This window comes from Echiichthys vipera (genome assembly GCF_963691815.1).
Source record: "Echiichthys vipera genome assembly, chromosome: 13".
Taxonomy (NCBI): domain Eukaryota; kingdom Metazoa; phylum Chordata; class Actinopteri; order Perciformes; family Trachinidae; genus Echiichthys; species Echiichthys vipera.
In genome coordinates, this window is record NC_139838.1 from 21,651,393 (window position 1) to 21,678,962 (window position 27,570).

Sequence of the window (27,570 nt, forward strand, 5' to 3'; positions counted from 1 at the left end):
AATAAAAACATCTGTCACTGGTGGATTTAGTATCAAGATATTTCTTTATTGGGATATTAATAAAATGTGTTTTTGTACAGGCTTTAAAGTACAAAATACATCTCAGCGGTGCTATTAGTTTGATTGTCTTCATTGTTTATTTAAATCTACTGCTTTAGTGCCGACATCGCCGTTTCTTTTGATCCTGTGGACTTTTACGTGCGACTTGTTTTTAACTACATGGCATGAAAAAAACAAGAAAGGTTAACATATTTGTACGGGAATGCAAAAGTCAAAAGCACAATATGGGTCTCATAACAAAGAAAATACACGACATGAAGATTAAAGTGAAAAACAAACTAATGAAAGTAACATTTTGATGAGTATATCAAGTTAAATTGTCCCTGAAACTGTATCAAGTCCGACAGTAAGAAGTGAAAAACTCTTCCGCGCTCGGAGAGAGGAAAAACTAAAACACACTGAAATGATTCAGACACGATCCCTTTAAACGTTGCTCCATTTTTAGAAAATAGATGAAATCCACAATAATTCAGTCAATATAAAATATACAGTATCATCTATTTGATCAACACTTGCATTACACTTAAAATCATGTAGAAAAATACCCAGCTGTGCAACACTGGACGTCTAAGATCATCAACGCGTGGACAAGATTGTCGTTTCAATCCGCTTCAATTGCACTTCGGTTTAATTTTTAATTTTAAAGAGCTTCCCCCTGATCTGAGAGACATGACACATATGAGCTCACAACAAAACCAACTCTATAAATGACAACTTAAATTGCAAGCAGCCTCTGTAAATGTTAATTTGCATAGTTGCTGTGGAGTAAAATTGTCTACGCGGGCTGCTGCCACAGTCGGACAAAGCGCGTCGTTATTGGGTCCAGTTCTTCCCAGCGGTTCATTTTCAAGTCATTTTTATCAGAATTGTTTCAGACTATAGCAAACTTAACAAGAGTATATATATATAATTCTACTGTTAAGTGACGGGCTGCAATCACAAAGTATACAAGGTTTTTAATTTAACCATAAGTCTAGTGATGATTTTTCTTTAAATCGCCAACAAATCCCATAAAAACACCAGAACGAACCCAAGAGCTGAGTCAGACTAACATTTATCTTGAATCGCTCCCAAATACTCGTCTTTCTGCTGTAAATACCCACTAGAGCAACAAGTGCGTATCAATCCGCCTCAAATGGAAAAAATAGTCCCCATCAAATTCACTATTTACTCTTGTTTGAGTGAGTTTGTTGAGCGATAGACAAAATATTCTGATAATGATATAAAAGGATATTGAAAAAATATCATTATAGCATGTTTTCTGGTAGTTCAGTAAATGTCGCCAATGAAATATTATTTTATTACTATTTTCAACACTGGTATAGTAATAGGATGTATTTTACCCCAGGTATGCACGGCTGTTTACATGCGTGCACAAAAACAGTACGATGTAAAAACATAACCGCAATCTTTAAATGATATATTCTCAAAATATTTGTGATTTTCTGAGAAATCTCAGTTAATGAGTTTGTTATTTTGAATTTAGACGACCCAATTGTCCATTAAGATATCTTGATATATGATTAATTACGACACGATTCCATTGAAAGATGATAAATTATCAGATTGAATAATCTGCCAGTGCTAACAAAGGGTCAGGACTATACTTGAATTATATATTGTGACCCATTTTAAAGTTTCTCTTCTTCAGTAGGTTAATTCATGAGTTAATTCATCAAGTGTTGAACATGTTATTGGTCTTTTGCATTGGATTTGTTGACAATAAGTCAAATATTTAGTATTGCCAGACTTTTCCTTTGCTTAATAAAAGGACGGCCGTCTAAAGCTGCAAGTGTGATTTTCATTTTAAACATTGAGCATGTTTACGTTTACGTTACGTTTTGTCCCGAGCTACCAGAAGCTTTCAGTGTGGCACTTTTAACAACAGCGTTTCACTTCTTCATCCACAGCAACTTCAATATCTCCCTCTTTTATACAACACTAAAAAAAAGATCCTTCATACACAACGTGGAGAACAAAATTAACTTGTTGGCAAGAGTCAGCGAATCACAAACTTGAATAATCCTTCATGCCTGCTGTGGGAGCGCGGAAAGGGGAAGCCCGAGTCTATTGAAATAGTTTCCTGTCTCTGTAACTGTTTTCAGCTCTGCCTCCTTAAAGCGAGGCCCGGTCTGCAGGCCGCCGGGGAAAAGCACCCCACTTCCTCTCTGAGGTGAAGAATAAAACACTGTAACATCTAATTAATACAAAATATGTGTAATCCTCAACTGTTAAAGGCCTTGTTCCCTCAGTCATGAAACAATAAAGTCAATGTGAAGCATCTGTGATTGCAGACAAACCACATCAGATGCTTTGGCAGGTGAGCTGGCGCTGTTACGCATGTTTGTCATCTTAAAAAAAAAGACCCACTTCCTTTATACCAAGACTGAAATTAAGAATTGAATCAGCCAGTTTGAGGCTTGGTAGTAATGAAAGTTTGTTCTGGTAGGCAGCTTTGTGTCTGTTGAATTCCCCACCCTAAAATGCAAAGATTTACTGTAGACATCATCATCAAGAAGGGAACAAAACTTTACAGTGTGCATCTACTGATGGTGAATCTGTACACAAGCAAGGCTGTAGTTTAAAGTGTGTGAGCCTGCAAGCAACGTGATCGATCATTCATTTTCTACAGAGGCAAGAAGAAATCCAGTTACACCAAAAAAGGGGATGGGGAGAAGAACAAGGATTCAGAGAAGAAGCCGGTGGACTCTGACTCAGATGAAGTTCCTAACATGCTGCTGGAGAAAGGCGATGAATTACAGGCGATGTTGACCTTGTTGTCGATGCGAGTAGCTGTAGCTAATGCTACTTCTACCTACATGCGAAAGAGGCACTGTATTATTCGAGCGATTTGCAACTATTTCCCTGTCAGAGGGCATTATGAGCACATGCATGCCCAGTGTACACGGATGGTCTTTGATATGAGTTCACAGGACGGAGATTAGTTCAGAGATTTTTTTTAAAATAAAAAACGTAATAGTGTGGAAGGAGCCTAAGTGTATAGTTTGACAATTGTAAACCAGCTATATTAACTAACATTATAAAAAGGTGTTATCAACTTTTAAAGCTGCAAAAATCGACCATCCAGATGCAATGAAAGCCTCGTAAAAGACAGATTGACCAAGTTGTTTGCAGAGTGTGTGTGTGTGTGTGCAGGTGAGTAAATGTGTGTTTTTGTGCTTTTGCATGTTGTTCTGCTGGTGTATTCATCACGACTTGTGATCCTACTTGAGAGCTTTAGCGACAGAGGAGTAAGCGATGTGGACCTCGTCGTCGATTGGACAAGTGGAGGAAAACTCCTCCCTGGCGTACGCTGCGTTCAGGTACCTCCAGAGGTTTGTCAGAGACTGAGGGATACTGAAGTTTCTGTATTTTAAACACACCACCTGCAGAGAGAATAAGACTTTGAGTGACACAGTTTCCGCCTTTAGTTTCAGAACAAACCCACGGGCATTATAATCTGATCATCCCGGGGCCCCCTGCTGCAGAGCTTTGAACAAGAGATTACCTTCACGATGTGGAGCTTAGGCAGCAAGTTGCAGTCAGCCAGAGTAAGCTCTTGGCCGTCCAGGAAGGGGCGGGACGAGGAAGTGAGCTCATCGGCGCTATTCTCGTCGATCTCGTCAGGAAGTGGGGAGCCGAGGTAGTCGTCCAGCTTCTTCAGAGCCTTCAGCAGGCCTTTCTCTAAATCTGAACACACGTGCACGCACAGGAAATATTCAAATCCAGTGCAAAGGGCGGTTTGTTTCTCCAAAAAGGAAATGTAAATCTAAGCTGATTGAAGAGTATTTGTTTAACTTTCTTTTAAAGACATTGTTTTTTCACTGAACAACTGAGACATTTCCGGTGAGATCACCCGACACAACATAGAAAGCAGAAGGTGACCTGTTTGCACTGAGGCAGAAAAGCTCAGAGCGTAATGTCATTACCCTGGACGCTCCCTGCTGGTTTCCTGTCCATCAGAGAAAGACTGAAGGAGCTCAGCAGAAAATACCAACCGCAATAAAACAGGGTCTGTTAGAAGTGTTAGTGAAAATCTACATGAAGCAAGGAGTTTAAATAAAATTCAAAAAGTCAAGGGAGTGAAAGTTTGATCCACTTACTTTCGTTGGTCTGAGGGTTTGAGTTCTTGACATAAGCTGAGAACTTGGAGAACACATCCATGCCGGCTGTGTTGGACTCTGGGTTACGAGCAGCCAGGCGGGGATACCTAAACAAAAAGAGATCGATAATCATTCGTATATGATCACAAACAAGAATTAACACGGATGAAAACTGGGTGAAATGTGAGGAGCGTGGAGCAAGACGACTTATACAGGATGATGTATGCATACATGTATACATACATGTTAAAATAAAGCCCAAGAATATATCTTTAAATGTTTGTTTTGTCCGACAAAGTGCAGAGATACTGAATTCATGATCATATAAGACAAAGAAAAGCAGCTGAAAATGGGAAAGAAATCACTTAAAGGTCCCGTATTGTGCTAATTTTCAGAGTCACAGTTGTATTTGGAGTTTCTACTAGAACAAATTTACATGCTTTAAAGTGAAATTCGGGTGTAAAATCATCCCGGGGTCTTTTTCGGCACTTTTTTTTTCGTGTAACAACTATTAATGGGGAAATCCGGGAGAGTCGCTAACAGCCGGACGTGGCTAACACTGATTAGCTTGGGGCAGTACGGTGAAGACATTAAAACGGCTTTTTTAACCACTAATACTGCTCAAAATAACACCAAACCTCTGCAGCAGCATGAGAAGAGTCCCTACACATAAAACAAAGCAGCAACAGCGTAGTTAGTTAACCCAGAGTTTATTAAAAGAGTGTTTTAAAGACTTACCTACTGGCCCCTGTACCAGCTCCTCTCATAGTAAAGTCCATTCAAGTCAATTACCAAAGTCAATCCAAATGGAAGGAGCCCATTGGTGCTTTGTTTTATATGTAGGGACTCTTCTCATGCTGCTGCAGAAGTTTGGTGTTATTTTGTTTTATTTTGATGTATGCAAGTGCCAAAAAGACCCTGGGATGATTTTACGGCGGAATTACACTTTAATGTTTGAAAGACACAATTTTTTTCTCATCCTGTCTGAATAAATCTGTATTCACTCTCTGTCTGAAACGCTCCATTTTAGCGCCTGTCTCTTTAAGACCCACTCCTGAAAAAGCCCAGTTTCCTCTGATTGGTCAGTGTTTCCGGGCCATTGTCATCTGCACTTTAAGAGTCTCTGCACTATCATTGCAGCCTTTATATAGTACAGTTGTGACATCACAACCCTACAGAAGTCCTGACGGCTCGTTTAAAGAAAGTTTCTGAATACGGGCTGTGTCCATTTCTCTGTCGTTCGGGTATTTTGATACTTTCACAGTATTTATACAGCACCTCAACCTGCTTTAACATAAAAAAAGACTATTTACAATATGGGACCTTTAAACAATGATTCATTTTCTGTCAATCAACTTTCAGCTCTAAAAAAAACCAGATGTATGGAGTGATTACTTTGGAGGGCAGAGATTTTCCTCCAGGAACTCCTCGATCTTGTTCGTGTCCGTTTTCACCTCGCTGCTGTACAGCAGGAAGGGAGGCTGGGCCCCCGGAGCCAGGTCCTTCAAGATGTCTGGCTTCCTAAAAGGTGGACGGAAATACAGAAAGTCAGAAACAGGCAGAGAGAAACGTCCACAAGAAGAGACGGGGGGTTAAAATTTAAAAAAAAGAAGGAGAGAGATTTGAAGAAAATGCAAAGAAAGGAAAGGAAATGACTAATGTTAAAGCAAAGCTATGAGGAGCTTTATGTCTTTCAACACTCTGTATCAGAAGGAGATTGTTCCTTTGCAGCGCGGCACATTTGGGAGCATTTAAACATTGTGTGCACCTCTTCATATCCACTGTGGTAACATCAAAGGTGACTCCTTTCAGCCACAGCACCATGAAGAGACGCTGGGAGAAGGGACAGTTACCGATGCTCTGACCATCGCTCCCCGCCTGGGACACAAAAACAGACATTTTTATATTATTTCATGTTTTTCATACAGGTGCTGACATGTTTATCTTATGTAGTGTCATTACGTTGAGGCACATACAGACCACGGCTGTTACTTTGCAGTTTTTTCAGTTGAATTTTCTCACTTTTTTTTGAAAAACAAACTTGAAGAGCACTCATTTTCTATTTTCCCCGATTATCCCGACACCACATGAAAGAAGCACAAATTCTCTATCTCGTATTGTTAACGACAGTGAAAAATAATTTGTGTATCCGCCCCGTAAAACAGATCTGCTCCAACATTGAATGGATTCTCCCTTTGCCAATGTCACACCCTTCCACCGAGTTCAATGAAAATTGGGTCAGTATTTTTTTTTTTCCGTAGTCCTGCCGAAAAAACCATGACCTCCTTGGCAGAGGTAAAGAAAAGAAAGAAAAAGTTTTCACTGCAAAGTCAGCACTCAATACCACACGCACGCATGCGCGCGCACACGCGCACACACACACACACGCACACGCACACGCACGCACGCACGCACGCACGCACGCACGCACGCACGCACGCACGCACGCACGCACGCAAAGCTAAGAAGAGAAGAAAAGCTAAACTGTAAAGCAGCATAAAGTCAACAACGTAGACGGTAATCACACACGTTTTAGATCCGTACAACCGTAACAATCACAAGTTGGACTAAAAACCCAATGATAAAGACAGATTAAAACACACGATTGTTACGAAATATAGTCCAGCTTAATACGTTTGTTGTCACTCTTTGCCTCCTCTGTCTCTTTCTTTTGCCAGGTAGTGTGACAGAAATTACAATTTACATGTTTTAGGTTTTAAAACACAGGACAAAACACACCCTTTCTCTCCTCACGATGCACTGCTCAGCTCCGGAAACACACGGAAACGTACATATCTGCATCAGCATGATTTCAAAGTAGCTTATATCTTGTGAGATACTCTCCCGACACGGCTCTACCCCTTATCCTGTGATACAAGTACGACGAAGGTTATTGCCTGTTCGTATGCTACTGAGAAATCCTATGATATGAATGTGACTGATGATACTGCTTCACCTCGTACGTCACCCATCTAAACTCTTGATAATGTATTCATGTTTGGTATAAAATGAGAACTGCCCTGAGCTCTGGGTGTGTCTCTCTAGCAGCCTGTGTTTTGTGTCCTTTTCTGCAGAAAATGCTGAGAATAAAAGCCAAAGCTTGTTTAGTGTCTAATCTTTGTTGACAGTCTTTTCAAACAGTAGTTTCCACAGTTGTTTCTCCGCTTTACACCTGTTGAAAGCTCCTATTTGTTGAGTTGCCTCTAAGGGAATAACCCTCTGGAGCCTCACATTATCTCCATAAATATTTGGCACAACTCAAGCTCTACCCTTTTCTTTTGTGCCGTAAAGCAAGTCTTCATTTCCAGGGGGATCGAGGAAAGTGAGGCTTTAAACGCTCACATTTGGGTCTTTTTTTTAAACAATTTTATCATGTTAAACGCTTTGTACCTTTGTCTTTAAAAGGTATCACATGAAATAAACGTATTATTATTATATTAAAATGCTGGTGGTGTCATTATTCTAACCATTACATTGTGAAATCAACATTTACTCCATTATCACAAGAGGAAGCATAAATAATGTGTCTACTGCCATTTTTAAAATATAACTCAAACTGATCTGCGATTAATTTAATAGATGACAACTAACGGATTAATCTCTGCAGCTGCAGATAGGTGGACGGTGCCGCCTGAGAAGCGCCGTTATTCATTCTTGCAGTCTCACGTAGAGCTTGCAGGCTGCTCAGGAAGTGAACGTACAGCTTTAAAATGCTCCTTGTGCGGCTGCAGGAAGCCACATTTCATGTTCAGGCAGACCATATCCCACTACGAGTTTCAACTGTGGCCTGAAAAGCATAAACCTAACACGATAAATTAAACGTAAAAAAAAAAACTGCTTACTTTCTGTTACACAGGCCGATGTGAAACTATACTTTTATATATTGTTTTTTCACTCTATTCTGTCTCATTGTACCTTAATTATCTACTTATGTTATGTGTTATTCAATCACCTAGTTATTTACTGTGACTATGTCTGACATGGGCTGTTGTTTGTTCTTTTTCACATGAAGAAACTGACTTGAAACCAGCATTTAGAGAAGTTACAACTGCATCTTTCACCCCTGGAGAAAAAAAAAAAAAGAGGGTGGTGCACATGTTCACATGTTCATACAGAGGAATCATTATTTAAACCTGTGAGGGACCATGAGGAGGGAGGCCATATTTGTTGTATTAAGAGTGTTTTGGCGCAAAGAAAATGGGATTAACCTGCCTGACACACTAACACACTAAATATAGATTAAAGTCGCCTGCTCCATTATGCAAACGTGCATTTAATTAGATTAGTCTCCCTGTCATTTATAAACCCGGGTGAGTCAGCAGATGTGGTCGCACTGGCACCTATAACTATAACACAGATGCTGTAATGTGATTTCAAACGACACAAGGTGCCTTTACGGCCCCAAACACAAACAGGCTGAGATATGGTATCAGCTTTTAATAACAACGCAGTGAGAACGCGGGTGATAAGCTGAGATAAGAAACCTCTAAAGGCGCCGTGTTTGCACATTTGAGCCCGTTAAACACACCAAATGTCACAAAAGTGTCGCAGTTTTTTTCTGGGTCATTGAGTCACTCACTTACCTTCACAAAAAGTTCAACTTTGGGCAGAGTCGCGTCGCTCATCTTCGCCTGCAGATGCACCACAGGAGAAAGACATAAAGAGACGAACAGGCGGTTAAAGTAAAGTTTGGTTAAGTTATATTTTATAAACCAGAGGCAGAAAACGGGTTCGAGACTCGGGCAGCCAAGCCCATCTTCCGCTACACACCCCGAGCCAGTGGGACGGACTAGTCACTAGTGCAACATTGTAGCAGCTACGCGTCAAACAAAGCGACGAACTTTAGCTTCAGGAAAGCTCGAAGTATCGACTTGTTGCACGTTTTAAGGCGCAGAAAGTACCTACACCGTGTTTAGGGTTGTAGCTGTCGCCTGGAGCTGTCTGCCGGACGTGTCCCCTCCCAGTTCTGCTGCTTCAGTCTGCTGCAGCGACACGCTCCTCATCTTCATCATCGTCATCATCATCACCATCATCATCATCCTCCATTTCCTGCTGACGGGTATGGAGGACTAAACACGACGCAAGTCTCAGTAAATTAAAAAGAATGCATAAATAAATACAGGAATACATTAATGCAAAAATGGATAAATAAATAAATGTATGAATAATACAGGAATGAATAAATAAATCAATAAATAAATGCATAAATAAATAAAAACAGAAACACAAAATAATTAATAAATAAATGCATAAATACATAAATGTATGAATAAATACAGGAATATATTAAAAAATGCTTAAATAAATACAGAAATGAATAAATAAATAAATGCATAAATAAATACAGAAATGAATAAATAAATAAATGAATAAAAAAATAAATAAATGCATAAATAAATAAAAACAGAAACACATAAAATAATTAATAAATAAATGCATAAATACATAAAAAAATAATTTATTAATTAATACATGTATGAATAAATGTATAAATAAATAAATAAATAAACTAAAAAGTAAATGCATAAACAAATAAATTAATCAATCAATTAATACATAAATAATTGTATAAATTAATAAAATAATTTCTACATTTTGTTCAACTTCATTTAATCATTTCTGTATTTCTGTGTTCATATGTTAATGCAGTAGAAGGTCCCATTTATTCATGCATTTATTTATTCATTTATTAATTCATTTATTTATTGATGTATTTATTCATGCATTTATTTATTTCAGCATTTATTTTATTCATTTATTTATGCATGTATTTCTTTATTGAGACTAAAGTCATGCTTAGTCCTCTATAACCAGGTTGAGCTTTCAGCAAATAAAGAGGCAGCGACCTGCAGTGTTAAGTTTCTTTATGCGTGCCCTTCTCCCAATAGCACACTTTTTGTGTATATGTAAATATCAGAAAGTCAGCTTTGTTATTATGTTAACAAAATATACAGAAAAAAATCCTTACAGTATTATAAAGTATGTTTTGCAGGATAGTAAAAAGCCAGTAGAGGGAGATAGTGAGCTTTACTTTGCTCTCAAAGGACAAACAAGAAAAACAACAAACTTAGTCTGGTCCAAAAATCTGGGAAATCAATGAGGGAAAGTCCTGCTGGGTTTGAATTCAATGAGCATCACAACAGTGACGGTCAAAGCTGTAAAACATGTAACGTGATTCAGATACAGTGTGTTTCCTCTCATGGGGGCCTGAACTGGGAACCAGGGGCGTCCAGGAGCAAGCCAGTTAGAGTGGCATTATTGTATGAATAATTATTATATTATTATATGAAAAACACCTTAAACAGGAGTCTGTCATCATTTGTGTTTCTTATCGCCATGGTTACTCAAAAACACAAGAAACAAATAAAAGCTGATTGACAGAAATCTAAGCATTTACTAGCTTTATTTCTGTTGCAGTTTTCAGTCCAGTTTTAAATGTTGTTAACTTTGATCCTAAGAATTTATTATTTATTTATTTATTTATTGGACAAACCAGTGTCTCCAAGGACAAAAATGAGCTTTCAAACTCACATTTAACCTGGCTAAGATAGTAAAGTAAATGCAAATGTAGTTTTCAAACACGATCTACGTAAGACGTTGCCCTCGTGTCTTTTGTTTTGGGCATATTCTTTCAGTGTTCTTGATTAAGTTTGGGAAATAATTGTGTGCAACTATTTAAATGGCAACCAAACAGAGGGACAAAATCAGCTTATCTAAAGACTTTATTGAAATTATTTTCTTTGGAGCCAAGGACAAACCACAAAGGTTAGCACCCAACCCCAAACGGCAATGCTAAAAACCACAAACCAAACCGGAAACTTAGCTGTAGTCGAGTCAAAACAATTACACAGTCTTAGTATCACCTTAAGAATATATCAAGGATTAAAGGACTTATGTGTCAGCAGGATCTAGAAAAACGTGTCCATGCATTTATCTTCAGCAGGCTCGACGACTCTAACAGTGTATTTACAGGTCTCTCTAAGAAGTCCATCAGACAGCTGCAGTTAGTCCAGAACGCTGCTGCTCGAGGCCTCACTAAGATCAGAAAAGTCGACATCACTCCAGTCCTCAGATCTTAACACTGGCTTCCTGCCTGTCAAAGAATTCATTTTAAAATACTTCATCTGAAAATACATATCAGATCTTCTACTCAGCTACGAACCATCAAGACCTCTCAGATCGTCTGGGACAGGTCTGCTCTGTGTCCCCAGAGTCAGGACTAAACATGGGACAGGTCTGCTCCGTGTCCCCAGAGTCAGGACTAAACATGGGACAGGTCTGCTCCGTGTCCCCAGAGTCATAAATAAACTTAACTGGACTTGACTTAAAGATTGCTGCAAATGCTTTAAATAACCAGGGTGTGGTGTGATTGCGCACTAGATGGCGTCCTTAGTGTTAAAACGACTTGCAGGTAGGGCGGTGAAACAGGATTCATCAGCTCATCAGGTCATCTGGAAAAAACAATCGTGCATTGTAGACTGAAACTGGAAAGTGTTGACAACATGTCACAGCACAGATCCTCCTTCAAAACAAGCCCTGCACATGAATTACACACAATCCTGTTGCGTGTCTCTGTGAGTAATAACAGCGTCTCATGCCCACCAGTCATATTTTTTTAAGTCAGGGAGCCATGAATAAAGCATTACTGTTGTATCTCCCAATACAAAGCTCTATTTTCAAAGCCCTCCACTTTGCTTGGAGTTGAATTCTGGTGGTGAAATACTGAATCCTTTACGGATTTATTTATTTTTGGTCTATATGTAGTCAAATTTTAATAAACCAAGTCTAAATGTAGGCTACTGTAATCAACCTAAAATATTTAACTGCTTAAATCATTCTTTTAATGTTTCTAAAGTATGGAGAATAGCTTTCCTAAAGCAACATGTCAATAAATGCTATTATTGTGCATAGGATACAGAGACAGGAAGATGTTTCTGCAAATCTTCCAGTTTTATTTTACCAATAACTTGTGATTTATTCTATTGTTAAAAACTGTTGCACAGATATTGTCCCTTGTCTGGTTAAACCGTTGTTATTTTGTTCTCAATGTACAAAACATAACTTTTTTTTGCAGACCCTTGATACACAATAACATGTATTTGTAAAGAAGACTTTCTACAACCTAAAAGCCTGAACGGCCTTTTAAAAGGACCAGGGGTGCAGATCCCGGGGAGGGGGACCCAGGGCAACATTGTCCCCCTCAACATTAAGAGCATGTGCATTTGTCCCCCCCAATAAAAACATGAAAGTAGCAGAGGACTTTTATTTTGAAGAAACACTAGAATGCCACCTATAGATGCAGCAATACCTGCAGGTGCAGTCTGCAACCTCAAACGACAATAAATTAAATAAAAATGGTTATAACTATAAATACAACCACAAATAAAAGTGAGAATAATAACTCAAAGGTCGTTATCTAGTTGGTCAACTTCGACAGGTTTATTGAGTTTATTGCTTACTGTTTATTGTTTTACTTTCTTTATTTATTTAGCTAAGAGTTAATTGTTTATCTTATACTGTATTTCTTTTATACCTCCCTTGTGTTTTTTGTAAGCTGCTGAAAACTCAATTTCCTTGTGGGAGTCATCTCAAAGGGATCAATAGACGAAATAAAGAGAAGTCTAAGTCTAACAGGAATTAAAAGATTGCAATATTTCAAGAATAAAGTAATGATAGAATAGGTTGCTTTGAGTTATATTATTGTATTTTGAATATCCACCTGTGTTTTCTTTTATAATGCAATGCCAAATGCAGGAAATCAAGTGTTCGATGACCCCCAGACCCCTGCTTCACATGCGTCTCCCCTAATATTGAATGGAATAGAATAATAAAATAGAAATACTTTATTGATCTCAAGCTGGGAAATCTATACCCGTGCTCTTAGTCAGTCTTCTTCAGCCGAATCAAGCTTTTGTGGCAGGTATTTCCAGACCTTTGAATGTATATTTTGAGGCCCTCAGTGTCTTCAGCTATGGCCCTGAATCTGTAAACGACGATGACACAAGGCAGAAAAAAACATGCAGCACTGATTTTATTTTATAGTATTTAATTATGCTTCATGGATTTTAAAATCATCTCTTCAATACATGGTTAATAGAACAAATCATTGTAAAAAAAAATACTCTGTTTCAAAATGATCACTTCGTAACAGAATTTGTGCAAACAGTATAGAAATCCCCTCAATGAACTGTAGGAACAGAGGCAGATCGTGTAAAACTACACCTCCCAGCAGCCCCAGAGAGAGGACAGGACGGCAGCGCCGAGGGCCACAGTCAGAGAGAGCTGCACAGAAGTGGCTCCATTACACAGGTCTGTTGTACAACAGGAGAAGCTGCTGGTGTAACCCGCACCCAGGAGGCTGCCGGTCAGCGTCTTCCCACACAGGTCTTTGTCCAGGCAGCCGCGGATGTGCAGAGTGAGGGACCCTGTCGCATTGAATTCTGGGAGGATTGGAAAACAGAAGAGGATGTCAGCAAATGTTTAATACGTTTAAAAAAAAGCAGACTGGTAGATTTTTATTTTTATTTTTTTTTAAACTGGCAGTTTCAGTTGAGCATTCTGCTGCCATAGCAACCACCGATGACAGAGTTCCATGACAGTTTGAGTTTAACTGACAATGTTACATCCACCATTTTGTGACCGAGACAAATACACATGAATCTTTAATCTGCTCATTAAATGTTTGTTGGAGCATTTTTGTGTACTGTAGACTGTTTTAATTGCAATTGTTTTGTAAATGTTGATTTGTGATTTGACAACGTAGTCTTGTGTGTAGCCATATAGGGAAGGTATAACCAGTTAGCCCTATCCGGACGGATCGGGTCTGCCGCAGTTTCTGGTCTTTTCGTGTTGCTTTTACTGGGTGATCGCCTCCAAAGTGCAAGAAGAATTAATTTACCCACTTCGAAGAATCTAAAAGTAAAGTTATATATTTGTACATGGGCATTTACATGTCAAATTAGTTTACAAAAGTGACCTTGATGTGCGAAAGCAGTGAGAACGTTTGGGCAACACTCGGCCTGAGCGGCGCAGGTGGTGGTTCACATTAAAAATGGAAATTAAGAAGTCTTTACGATATATTTTGAAGCTGTTAAAGTATGTAATTTTATTGTAAAGGACTGAAGTATGGTCTTGGATGTTTTGACGACATTGATGTTAATGTGGACGACCAGCAGCTCCCAGTGTTTACAGCGAGGAGATCAGCGTGTCCGACTAGAGAGGAGCACACGGCTAATTCCCCGGTGTTAGCGTCTTTTTGACCACTCTTGTTAAAACAAAGATAAAATAGGCTGTTAAACCGATATTTGGTTACAAAGATAAGAAGTTAGACTTTAGTTTTACACCATTAAATTAACTCAAAACATTCGCCATCATTTATATTCATAGGTTAAACAGAAAGTTTGATATAATTTAGCCTAAAACTGTCAGCCTGGTGACAGTTCTTTAATGTACTCATGAAATGTTTGTTGGAGCATTATGTGTACATTAGACTGTTTTAATTGCAATTGCTTTGTAAATGTGAATTTGTGATTTGTCAGTGTAGACTTGTTGCGTGTTATCAGTTCAGTAGCTACTAGCCAAGCTAGCCATAGCCTACTCACCTAGCTGTCTAAGGTTAATGTGTTGCTAAACGTAACAGTTGGGCTGTTACGTGTGTACTGTTTTTACTTTTACTCCTATTTGTATGCTATTTACTAGAATGTATTACTGTGTTGTCTACTTCCTCACTTCTCTAATTCTCCCACTTGTAATAAGCCCAATATGCTTCTATGTGTTTGTAACCGCAAGTGACATTTCTAACTGCTAGTAACGTTGTATACTTTTGTGAATTCAGTTCATTTTTACAATAAATGTGCTCTAATTCTATTTGTTATGGTATCCCGTCTTTTTCTTCTTTGTAATCATTATGAATAAGTTGTCTAGCACTGTTTTCAAAGTTAAGTATAGCTTCCAGTGAAAACGTTTAAATATTAACCCTTGTAGTGTATTTGCAATAAGTGTAGATTCCTTACGTGCTTCTCCACGGTAGCAGCTCTCAGTCGCATTATTACATGTGACGTCTTTCCCGAACAGACACGTCCCAAATATACCAACAGTGCACTGACGGCAGTTCAGGCATTGTGCTGGAAAAAAAAACACAGAAAGAAGGAAATGTGATGATGAGATTCAAACTACAGAAACTAACTCTAGACATAGTTGGCTTCTTTCCTTTTGACATTTCAGTAATCGATCTGGAAATCTGTAGCTTCTAGTTTCTCCACATACCTGTGTCCCTAAAGCTCATGTTGCACCTGGTTTGAATACGAATGAAAGGAAAGCGTAAGATGACTCGTAGTTTTTCAGGGGGTTACATGCAGTGACTTTAGGAGTCTTTAGGGGTGGTGGTAGTTGGATTTTGTTGCCTTCTGACAGAGACAGGCTAGCTGCTTGTAGCTAAGCTAATGTTCAGCAAAGAAAGAAAGCGTAATTCTGGCGCGAAATCATCCCATGGTCTTTTTCGCCACTTACATACATCAGATAAGCCATCGAAAGTGTTTTTTTCTGTAATTTACTATTAACGGAGAAATCCCGGAGAGTCGCTAACAGCCGGACGTGGCTAACACTGATTAGCTCGGGGCAGTACGGTGAAGGCATTAAAACGTCTTTTTTAACCACTAATACTGCTCAAAAAATAACACCAAACCTCTGCAGCAGCATGAGAAGAGTCCTTACACATAACACGAAGCACCAATGGGCTCCTTCCTTTTGGATTGTCTTTGGTAATCAACTTGAATGGACTTTACTACGAGAGGAGCTGTTACCGGGGCCAGTTGGTAAGTCTTTCAAAACACTACGTTGTTGCGACTAGCGACTCTACCAGATTTCTCCTTAATAGTTAATACACAAAACAAAATGTCTCAATGGCTTATTTAATGTATGTAAGTGTCGAAAAACACCATGGGATGATTTTACGCTGGAATTACACTTAAATAGCCTAAACATACTTCCTAAAATTTCCAACACTTCCTTCAAATGTCCGATTAATCAACTGCTGCTGCTGCTGGTCAGTCCTCAGTTTAAGTTCTTTCAGATCTGAGTTTTTCTCATCTTTTTATTATTGAACATAAGAATCACTGGGTGAGGGGGCGACCTCTAGCTCACCCTTCCCTGTCTATCTACACCTGTCCTATCAATTAAAGACAAAAAACACCAAAAGAAAATCGTTTTAAAAGGGTTTATCATAACTAAATTTTACCTGTGGAGTTCCCTATGGCTCCATATAATCAGACAGTTATTGTTTTATTTATTTCAATTAGCATGTATGTGTTTTAGTCAAATAAATACATGTACATGTCTTTCTTTACTGCTGTAACATCCCTTTTAAACAGGTATTCAAATCCAGGAAGCTCTGAAAATGCTTTATTTTGCCTTCAGATATATTCAACATAAGCAGGAGTCCGTAGCTGTTATCTGTAGCAATTAGTGCTGAACCAGACACTTGTATCCAGACTGAATGTCATTAAGCTGCAGTACAGTGAAATCTCCTGAGACTTAATCATGAACAGCAATTAATATAACTCCTCCTTATCTTTGTTTGTTCCAAGGATATTGTTTGTCCCGAGTAATGAGCCATTTCTTTTTGACTATTTGTCATCCAATTATAGTGTTAGATGATGCTTAACAACAACAGGAAAATCATAATGAATCGGTACGGAGTATAAACATGTTTAAAAATGTGATTACATATATTTTTGTTCCACAACAAGGCAAATTATAAAGGCTTTTACTCCTACATCCCTAGATTTTCTTCAGTGTAGGTTCTTCTGACGCTATAAATTTCACCTCAGAGACATTATTCTTTACTTACCGGCTGCGATGAAGGCGCTCAGGACCACCACTGCTTTCCAAATATTGTTCATCTTTCGTGAGAGTTACGAGCTCAATGGGCTCCTTTTTCCTTTATCAAGTTCTAAATACCTGTTTCAGTCAAGTCTGCTTCTCAGAAAGTATAACATAAGATGTCTGGGAAGATTCAACGAGGAAGCAACATGCGAGAATGAGGTTCAGCCGGTTTTTTGTTCCACCTGAATGAAGAAGTCATGACAGGTAAAAACATTCACAACCCTGTGGAAACTCACATTCATTAAGTTTGGGCACAATGACTTTTATTAATTACGCCCATGCAGTAAAGACAAAGATGTTACAACAATGGGAGTATCTGAACATAGGAGTGTGTTAAAGGTGGACAAATGCGGCAATTAAAGCTATTCTTTAATTCCTGCGTACAAAGACAACACCTAGTCATGACTACTATCTTGTTTTGTTTCTTTTAAATGCTCCAGGTGCTCCACACAGCCATTAGGGCTGCGCCCAGAGCAGCAGTGAGAGGGGGCTGGAGGGATGTGGCTCCATTACAGAGATCAGTGCTGCAGCAGGTCCTGGTGACGGTGTATCCGGCGGTCAGGAGGACTCCAGATTCGGTTTGGTTGCAGAGAGATGAGGCCTGGCAGCCTTGAGTCTGCAGGGTCATAAAACGACTGACGTTGAAGACTGAAAGATGAAATAGAAAATAGAATAATTAAAAAGTACTAATATATTATCACTCTGACATATGTTGTTGATGAAAGACGTATTCAGTACCTGAAAGTCCTGCATTTACCTTAGTATTATCAGCAAAATGTACTTAAAGTAACAAAAGTACTCTATAATTGATGCATCAATCTGTAAGCAGCATTTTGATATTGTGGTTGATTGAGGTAATTTACCTGCTTTGTATTCTGGGTAGTTTCTTCTCTAACAAAGCATTATATTTTGTGATGACCCTTTGATTTGTAAATAAAACTGCATCCTCCTAACTGCAGTAAAAATGAGCAGAAAATGGAATTACTGGTAATAATAATGTTTTTTTAATACTTTATTGTCAAGGTATCTTGTCATACATCACCCATTTTATGTAAACTACGTAAGAATGACGTTTTTTTATACATTTTTGTACATAAATAATGTGGGTAGGTGCAACACCCAGTGAGTCAAAATGACAGTCGATGTAAGTTAAAAATAGGTAATACCAATATTTAGCATTCAGGTTTAGGTTATTACAGTATTTTGAAATAGTCCATATATACAGCATTGAATCATACAAAAACATTGTTCTTTGAAAGTCTGGCTACTGTTATTCCATAAACCCATACGTTTTTTCCACCTAAGTGTGTGCAACTTGTGAACAGCAAACAGAAAACACAGACCAACGAAAAACACAAGGAAGAAAAAACCAAACCAAACCAAAAAGACAATAAATAAAAAGCAAACAGAAACAAGAAAAACAAAAGAGAACAGGGAAGAAAAAGAAAATACAGGACCTTACTTGAAGTAAGGTTTGTGTAGTGCTCCACTAATTGACTGTCATCCCTGAGGAATAATAATAAGTTTAGTTTACTCTCCAGGACTACCTCAGTCTGACCCCAGCTGTGGTCACCTGTGTGTGTGTGTGTGTGTGTGTGTGTGTGTGTGTGTGTGTGTGTGTGTGTGTGTGTGTGTGTGTGTGTGTGTGTGTGTGTGTGTGTGTGTGTGTTGTGTTTGTGTGTGTGTGTGTGTGTGTGTGTGTGTGTGTGTGTGTGTGTGTTTGTGTTTTGGGCATGGCGGGTATCGTGCTGAGTTTTGTCACGGCAACAGCAACAATGGCTGAAAGTACAAAGTGTTAAAGGAGCAGCAGACTGACTCAGACATTAAACATAAACACTGGCTTTACTGAATCTGGTTACGTCAAGGTTAAATAATTATCTAATTACATTTTGTCCTTGCCAATGTGCTAAGCACTAAATATGAGCTTAGCATGTTTTGGCTCATTTAATAGAATCAAATGCAGGTGACATGTGGTGACAACTGTTTTCCAAAGCATGATGTACATTTTTAATTATATCAGATATTAAATAGATAATAAGATTCATAGCCTACCACTGATGTTTGCATAGTAAATATGAAGCTAGAGCCAGGAGAGGCGAGGTTAGCGGAGCATAAAGACTGGAACTAGCCTGGCTCCGTCAAAAGTTTTGTGTTTTATATTTCAATTATAAAAAGAAATGGTTAAGTTATTAACCAACTACACCGCAGCAATACTTCAGCGTCACCACCAGGAAAAGCAGTGGTTCTCAAACTTTTTAATCACAAAAAACAACATTCATGAAAACACTGATACATGGGGAACAGGCGAATAGAGTGCAAGTAGCTTTCGAGTAGCAAGCGTGTAGCATGCGTGTAGTATGAGTGTAGCGCGCGTGTAGGTGAGGCGGTTTTTGAGCTGCTACACAGACTCCGTCAGTGGTGTGAGTGCGTGTGCGTTGAGTTTTGCCACTTGGTAATGCAGAGTTTGGATGCAGAGCTGCCTCACATTTGCAAGTGCTACATTGAAGTATCTATCTTAATCATTTTTATACTTGTTGTTTACACAGTTTTATGTAATGTTGGAGGGCTGCACAACCCTGTAGTCTCATTTAGCCACTTGTTAACAACAGACACATAAAAAAGCTTCAAAAATCACAAGTGAGGTATTTAATAAAGTGTTTTATTGTAGAAGAAAATGTGAAAACCTCTTAAGAATGAGAATGGACAGCGGACGAAAAAATGGCGGCCATCCATTCCTATGGAAAGCAGCTCAGTGGCACAGGCTCCCTTAAGCACGCTGTCATTTTTGGTTCTCGGGAACACGGGAAGATTTACTGGATTTAGAAATCTCCGCATTCCTGAGCCCATGCCCGAGCGCCAAGCACGAAAAACAACATGAAAAGCAACAGAAAAACAATCGAAAAAACATAGGGTAACGACTCATTTTGACTAATCACTTAATTTGACAACAGTATTTAAAGTTAGTCTTCAACTGGAAGTCTTTCTTTGAGTGGTGTGTAATGGATAAGCTAGCTCTCAACTGAAATGAGTCCTTGTTTCTGCAGCCTGATGGGCGTGAGCAGAGCAGCAGCACGCAGCAGCGACAGTGAGGCTGATGGAGAGACTGAGGTTTGCACAAAGATCGCTGTCAGGCAGTGGTGTGGTGAAAATGAATAAAGAGATGGGTAAACTGACAAATACAGAGTTGAAACATCTTGTTTTCCTTCATTAGCTTACTGTTGCTAACTTAACAACAACCCTGGCAACCCTGGCAATGCCGGCCGCTATTGGCTGGTACAATGTAAAGAGAACGTGACAGAAAGTCATTGTCAAACCCGTCAACATTTGTTAAATATTAATTCAGACTAAATTTATCCTTTTTTAATGGGAAAGCAATGCTTCCATTCTGTACCCCTCAAAATGACCCGTGGGTGTATTAGTATTATTTTTTTTAAATATAGCTTTTAATAAAGATATTCAACCTTTAAGCACAGACCTAAGCAAAGGCATCTTATCAAACCTCATTGGCTTTGACGCGAAGGAAGCGTAAGTGCGAAATAATTTCTGTATTTTAACTGCAGCACTGTTTCCAGACAGTAGCGTACCACAGTCGCCGGTCACAGGACCCAAAAATGTTGAAGTGGCGGATTTTTGTACAAAAGGATGTGTGCTGTTTGTAGTAAATGGTCTCTAAACATGCAAAAAAACACTGATTTGATTATTTTTAAAAGCCATGTGTCTGACTATATAGGACAAAATAATTGTTGGTCTGCTCAGAGGTGCACCTTTAAGTGTGTTGTTTGATGCCTGGCCACACCTGAATCTGTGGTCAGGACAGGTTTTTCACCTTCAGCAACAGACAACAGACAAAAGACAAAAGACAAAAGACAAAAGACACACCCATCTGTTGTCATGGACTAAAGAGGACAGCAGAGGAAGTGTTACTCACCCAGGTTTCCCGAAAAGCAGTTGGGCTCAAAGTCGGTGCAGATCTCAGTGGATTTGTACAGACATTTACCTGCGATGCCCATTCTGCAGGTGTTACAGATCAGGGACTCACCTGTGATCCAGAGAGAGAGAGAGAGATAAGGTGATGGAGAAGGGACCTCTTTTTTTTTTTTTAAAAGAGTAAAATGGGTCAGATTCTTCTCTGTCACTTCACATCCAAGTCGTCATCATAATGAAATATAATTTAAAACAAGCTAAAGTGGTATATATCAACGTACATTCAAGAATTACGTCAATGTTTTAATTTTTGTGTTGGATATTTTCTATTTGCATTAAAGTCACAGGTCATTTAATCATAATTTAACTACAGATTGACTCTTTACTTACAGTTTTAAGTGTGTCAAAAGAAAAAAAAACCGTTCAAAACGTATTTCCATTTCAGGATAACAAAGCGAGTAGACAGTGTTAAAGGATAAGACCTATTGCAATATGAGTTCATCATTACAGGGAACACTTCGGATCTCTGTAAGTGGAAAGGGATAAAAGTCCTATTTTCAACTTTTTTGTCTTTTATAGGATTTTGTTTATGGCTGTATGATTATGTCTTTGAAGCCCCAGAGCCGTAGTCTGGATTTAAGAAATACTGAGATCATGCATGAGCAGAAAACCATTTATAAAAGTCATGATTTGACCGGTCACCAACCAAACTTTACAGTGTTTAAACTAGAATCACTGCCCTGCAGATGTATGCCTCAACAAACCACTCAAGTTGCAGTTTACGTCTACACTTACATCCAGTAATATGGTAAATGGCCTTGCATCTATTGAGCGCCTTTCTAGTCTTCCGGCCACTCAAAGTACTTTTACATTTCATGCATCCCTTCACACAGAAGCACACGAGGCCGTGCAAGGTGCCTCCTCGTCAAGATTCACATTCACACTCAGTAATCTGGGGTTCAGTATTTTGCCAAAGGATACTTCAACATGCAGAGACTTGGATCGACCCGCTGACCTCCAAGTTAGTGGACGGACCGTTTTACCTCCTGATTGAGGCCTCAGAAAGAATTTCATAAAAGTTATTAAGTGTAGTTTGTTCGTGAAAGCAGCACAGAATATCCACAGTCACCACGGTTTCAAGTTTAGTTTCACCAATTCAGTATCCGACCGAATATTATGTCGCCCAATAACGGACTGAAATGTGTTTTTGCAGAACACATTTTATCCTGTTAGACATTTGTATTAAATGTTGTCAAAATAAACTTAGGGATTCTTGAATTATGTTGTTGTTTTCTAAGGTTACAGTGACCTTTGACCTCCGATCAGTTTATCATTAAGTCGAAGTGGACGTTTGGGCCAGATTTGAAAAAATAAAATCAGTTAAAGCGTTCCTGAGATATCAACAGAATGGGACAGATGGGCTGTCACTGGCGCGGAGGCATAAAAACAACAATTCTTCCCAATGAAATGACAAAATGCGTTTGTCCATGCCCTTCACTATGAGACATAAAGCGTTTTCTATTCAGCAGGTCTTTGTCCTTTTGTTAAATTAAAAAAAAAATATTCATAATAAAGCCTTTTTAATTATCATTGAATCATTTTTGGAGCATTGTCTTACTGGTAAGTAATTGTAATCATCTCAGTGACACATAAATAAATACAAAATAAGCTTTTAACATCAATCATTCATTTATCTGTATCTGTTTAAAAGACACTTAAGTGATTGTGTTTAAGTGGAAGAATTTAGAGATAATGTTCCTCTTTGTCAACACAAATAATCCAAGAGTCCCTCCTGTTTGGTGCTCTTACCTGTAACAAACATGGCCGTCAGTGCCGCACAGACCCAGATTAACTTTATCATCTTGCTCTTACACAGATGTGTGTGTTACAGAGAAGTTATCGGCACAAAGAAGAAGATCTCAATGCGACAGAGACGTTCAAAGAGACATTAAATGATCCAACAGCACAGGTGTCTGAAGTGGGTTTCAAATGAGCTTCATCATATCAGGTAATCAGTTTATAAACCAAAGGTGTGGCATCACTGCATACGGGGACAGCCTAGAAAATAGAACAATATTGACTTTGACGTTAATCCATCAACCGCTTGTTTATTCTCTAAAATACTGACGTCTGTTTGACAAGAGTGAGGTCTATTAAGAAGCCAAACAAAGAAAAAGAGATGAGCGATGATGGGCATTCCTGCCTTTGTACGTGTGCGTACATATTTATTTTTGTGCACTTGTGGTTGAACTTGTGAACAATATTGCATTAATTTAAAAAAGAAAAGAGCTTCAGTCAATATTTCCTCAACAAATATGGGGATTCTTTGTTAAAGCAATGAGGAGACACTCCCTTCCTTTTTATGGCGGAGCTAAAAGAAAAAAGAAGCGTTTTTGATCATAGACGTTTAATCTCAATTTAAGATAACGGCACCACGTGAATAGATAATGGCCCGCTGAATGTAATGTTCTTTACTCAAGGAAAACCAGGCTACTTCTTAAAGTTTAAAACGTTAATTATAAAAACAGCAGAGAATTTTCTGCTTGGCCAAGATGTTTCTCTGGGGTCAGAAATCAGCTGCTGCTGCAACCAATGAGCCAGAAAGACCGAGCCCTCTGTTCACAAAGAATTTATACCGCAATAAAGTTCATTGTGTATTTGCCTCTTATAAATGACCCCCTCACATGAATCTTTTAGGATTTTGTTCCAAATAAATGCAGAAAACTCAAATGGAAATCATTTATTGTTGCAATAATCAGTTTTGGGATTGACTTTCCTTCAGCAGTCTTCAAATGTAGCCTGTACAGTGGTGCAGGAAGGGTTTGAAATACAACGAGGTGTTGAAATGCATGAGAATAGAATAGAAATGCAGATATTCAGTCATGATGGTATATGCAGCTTCAAATATATCTGACAGACCCACTGAAACTTCACAGGTTCATCATCATCATATGCAGCCAGTATCCCTCCATTAGGTACCATGAGGACACTTATTCTTATTATTAAAGGACAAAAAAAGCAATGGATTTCTATGTGTGTTTGTTTTCGATGTGTGTTTTCTTCCTCTCATGTTCTTCTTCAGAGGCTCCAGTGGCTCCAAACAGCCACCAGAGCTGCACCCAGAGCTGCAGAGAGCGGCAGCGGGGCGGAGGCGGCTCTGTTGCACAGGTTGGTGCTGCAGCAGCTCCTGGTGATGGTGTAGTTAACAGTCAGGATCGATCCCGAGCTGTTTCCACAGCCCGATTGTTTTGCGCAGCCTCGTTCATGGATATCCAAATAGTCTGCAGTAAACTCTGGAGGAAGTAGAGAGGAAATACTTTGATGTGATGACTTATCTAAAGTGTAATTCACCCCACGATCTTTTTCGGCACTTAGCTACATCAAATAAGTCATTAAAACAGTTAGTTTTTCGTAAATGAACTATTAACGGAGAAATCCCGGAGAGTCGCTAACAGCCGGACGTGGCTAACACTGATTAGCTCGGGGCAGTACGGTGAAGGCATTAAAACATCTTTTTACTTTTTAAACCACTAATACTGCTCAATATAACACCAAACCTCTGCAGCAGCATGAGAAGAGTCCCTACACAGAAAACAAAGCACCAATGGGCTCCTTCCTTTTGGATTGACTTTGGTAATCCACTTGAATGGACTTTACTATGAGAGGAGCTGGTACAGGGGCCAGTTGGTAAGTCTTTCGAAACACTTTTAATAAGCTCCAGGTTCACTAACTACGTTGTTGGTGCTTTGTTTTATGTGTAGGGACTCTTCTCATGCTGCTGCAGAGGTTTGTTGTTTGAACCTGGGGACACAAGCTCGCTTTTCTAACTTTTAGGCCACGACTGGTTTAGACAAGGCCGTCCACAGAAAACAAATATTTATTCATTGATAAAACACCAGGAAGCCAATTCAGACAGTGATTAATGTGAAAAGATTCAAATGATGAAAGATGAAGTTATTAATGGGCGTGAGTAATGAGTCATTCAACTGTTCTTACTGGCAACTGCGGTGTAGCATCTGTTCTGATCTTTGGTGCAATTCACAGAAGTGGAGTAGAGGCAGGAGCCGAGGATCCCCACATCACAGGTGTAACAGGAGAGGGACTCAACTGTGCAGACAAATAGTAAGGAAAGAAGTAAATGCTGAGGGAAAGCAAAGTAAAATGAGTCACCACACATATCTGAATCCATTTAGTTACATCAAACAAGCAGCTGCTGTAATCAGAAAGCACACATCAGGAGCTGATTCAAAACCTCTCAAGGTGAACGCTGGCTGCAGATGCGTCATCTCAAAGGTTTTTATTCAGTCCAGGATACGGACGTGCGTGACTTTGAGACAAGTTCTGAGATCTCTGAGGTTTCTGCCTCAACCCCGATACGTTAGAAGTGAATTATGTTTTGTTTGTGGTGCTTTAAAAATTACATTTAACAGCAGCATTACTCTACAGATACATAAAAACGGTTCACTGTGTGTTTTTTCAAATCCTGTAAAATAAAAAACAGTGTTTCAGTTTCAGGTTAGTGGCACAAATCTGAAAACCTGGGAAAATAAAACCAAACCCAAACCACTTACTAAATATCACTATGACTATGTGATATAATGTGTTTTTGATGAACTGAACCTTTAAACGCAGTTGCAATTCTCTTGGTGATATATCACAGTAATACAAACAAATGACATCACAACATTTAATTAAGTACTAAACGACACATATGTATAAAAATCACCCTCATTCTTGTCATTATACCCTGATTGTGCACAGTGTTTGGGCTCCTGTGAGGGTTAATAAGACTTTGAGTTTGTGAAATGATGTTCAGAAATACTTTATAAAGCCTTTTAACGAAGCATGATAAATTCTAGTTTGAAAATGTGTGGATATATTTGGATTTTCGAGAATAATTTCAAGAACAATTATACAGTTAAAAGCTTTTTTTTGGTGACTTTTGTCACAAGTTCCCAAATGGGGATATGCAGGTTTTTGAAACGATATCCTCATTTTATTTCACAAGCTCAAATTCTTATTTAATACACAAAGTTAAAAGTGCTGATCTCCATCTCCACAATATAGTATTAAAAAAAAACTCTTACCTGTAACAAACAGAGTCAAAAATGCTGCAGAGCCCCACAGAAATTTGGTCATCGTGATGTTTTGAGATGTTCCTACAGGCGAAAAGTGTCTTTTACCACCACGCGGCTTCGCTCATGGAATCAGAAAATACCACCGTGTTCGACGGTTTCTAGTTTTTTAAGGTCTTACTGTTTCAGGAGCTGTGGGATTTGAGGAACAATGACTCATGGTCAACATCTTTATACATGAGGGAGTTATATCAGTACTTATCACATAGTGATAAGAAAGTTTGTAAGGGGTGACGTATTCCCGTAACAATGTAGGGGCGGCAGTAGCTCAGTTTATAGGTGACTTGGCTGGGAACCGTAGGGTTGCTGGTTCAAGTCCCTGTGTGGACCATGAATGGAGCGTGGACTGGTGGCTGGAGAGATGCCAGTTCATCTCCTGGGCACTGCCGAGGTGCTGTTGAGCAAGGCACCGAACCCCCAACTACTCGGCAGCCCCCTCGCTCTAACATCTCTCCTTAATTGCATGTATAGGTCCTGTTTGTGCGTGTGTGTGTATTTCGGGCCTGTGTTTGTAACATGATTAATAATAAGAGTGAAAAAATTCAATTTATAAATAAAGTAATTCTTCTTCTTCGTAACCTACACCTACAGTCCTTCAGAAGTGGTCATTTGTATTGAAACTGGACATTTAATACCTAAAAGGATATAATGTCACCACATATTTGTCATGTAATTGAATAATCGGTTTACATTTATATTCATACTGAGAGAAGCAGGACATTTTAGGATATTTACTTTAATTTTTAAAGGTCCCATATTATAAAAAGTGAGATTTTCATGTCTGTTTTTATTATAAAGCAGGTTGAAGTGCATTATAAATACTGTGAAAGTATCAAAATCCACATCCTCAGAGAAATGCACACAGCCCGTATTCAGAAACTGTGTCTTTAAATGAGCCGTTAGGACTTCCTGTACGGTTGTGATGTCACAAATGAGGAGCTCTTTTCCAAAACGCTATAAATCCATTTTAATAGTTTTCCGGAAAATAACATTGTTTTACCCAGACCCACACATTTGGTTAATATTCAATGTATCTTGTCAAAATGGTTTATTGGCTCAGTGTGAACATGTTGAACGGACGGACGAAACAAATAACCGCCATGTTGGATGGCATACGCTCACTGAATTCTGATTGGTCGAGAGGACGTATCGCGTTTAGGCTAAAAATAGGTTTAGCGCTGGTCGCGGTTTGGAAAGGAACTGCATCTTGAGACCATTTTAAACAAGGAAATATAGAGATTTGGCAGAAACACTGATGAAGCAGTGAAAAGGTTCTGTATACAGCAAAGCGGCTCAAACTCATTTTTTTTAAAATTTGGCTTTAATCTCGTTTTCGAAAAGAGCTCTTCATATATATATATATATATGCTTCAGTGTTGTTATTGTCATTCCTCTCATTCATATGCAGATATCTGTTTATATAGACGCCGTCTCCCAACTCCAACTAATTTTTCCGCGTCTCAAGT

General features: G+C 38.8%; 3 protein-coding genes across 3 annotated transcripts; all 3 read right to left on the reverse strand.

The window, feature by feature from the left end:
• Positions 1-37: 37 nt before the first annotated feature.
• clic1 (chloride intracellular channel 1) lies at positions 38-9,171 on the reverse strand. The gene is made up of 7 exons (XM_083925401.1): positions 9,069-9,171; positions 8,747-8,794; positions 5,932-6,041; positions 5,559-5,684; positions 4,164-4,270; positions 3,569-3,750; positions 38-3,446 (listed from the first exon to the last, which is right to left on the reverse strand). Exons 2-7 carry the CDS (start codon positions 8,786-8,788, stop codon positions 3,285-3,287), a joined length of 729 nt encoding a protein of 242 aa, XP_083781527.1. The 5' UTR covers positions 8,789-8,794; positions 9,069-9,171; the 3' UTR covers positions 38-3,284.
• A 4,021-nt stretch (positions 9,172-13,192) lies between these two features.
• LOC310955262 (sperm acrosome membrane-associated protein 4-like) lies at positions 13,193-17,203 on the reverse strand. Its single transcript, XM_083925063.1, has 3 exons — positions 17,011-17,203; positions 15,176-15,286; positions 13,193-13,603 (listed from the first exon to the last, which is right to left on the reverse strand). Exons 1-3 carry the CDS (start codon positions 17,060-17,062, stop codon positions 13,380-13,382), a joined length of 387 nt encoding a protein of 128 aa, XP_083781189.1. The 5' UTR covers positions 17,063-17,203; the 3' UTR covers positions 13,193-13,379.
• A 128-nt stretch (positions 17,204-17,331) lies between these two features.
• Positions 17,332-22,925, reverse strand: LOC310955814 (uncharacterized protein). Its single transcript, XM_083925859.1, has 3 exons — positions 22,779-22,925; positions 20,974-21,084; positions 17,332-17,693 (listed from the first exon to the last, which is right to left on the reverse strand). The coding sequence occupies exons 1-3, from the start codon at positions 22,828-22,830 to the stop codon at positions 17,473-17,475; spliced, it is 384 nt and encodes a 127-aa protein (XP_083781985.1). The 5' UTR covers positions 22,831-22,925; the 3' UTR covers positions 17,332-17,472.
• Between the last annotated feature and the right edge of the window lie 4,645 nt (positions 22,926-27,570).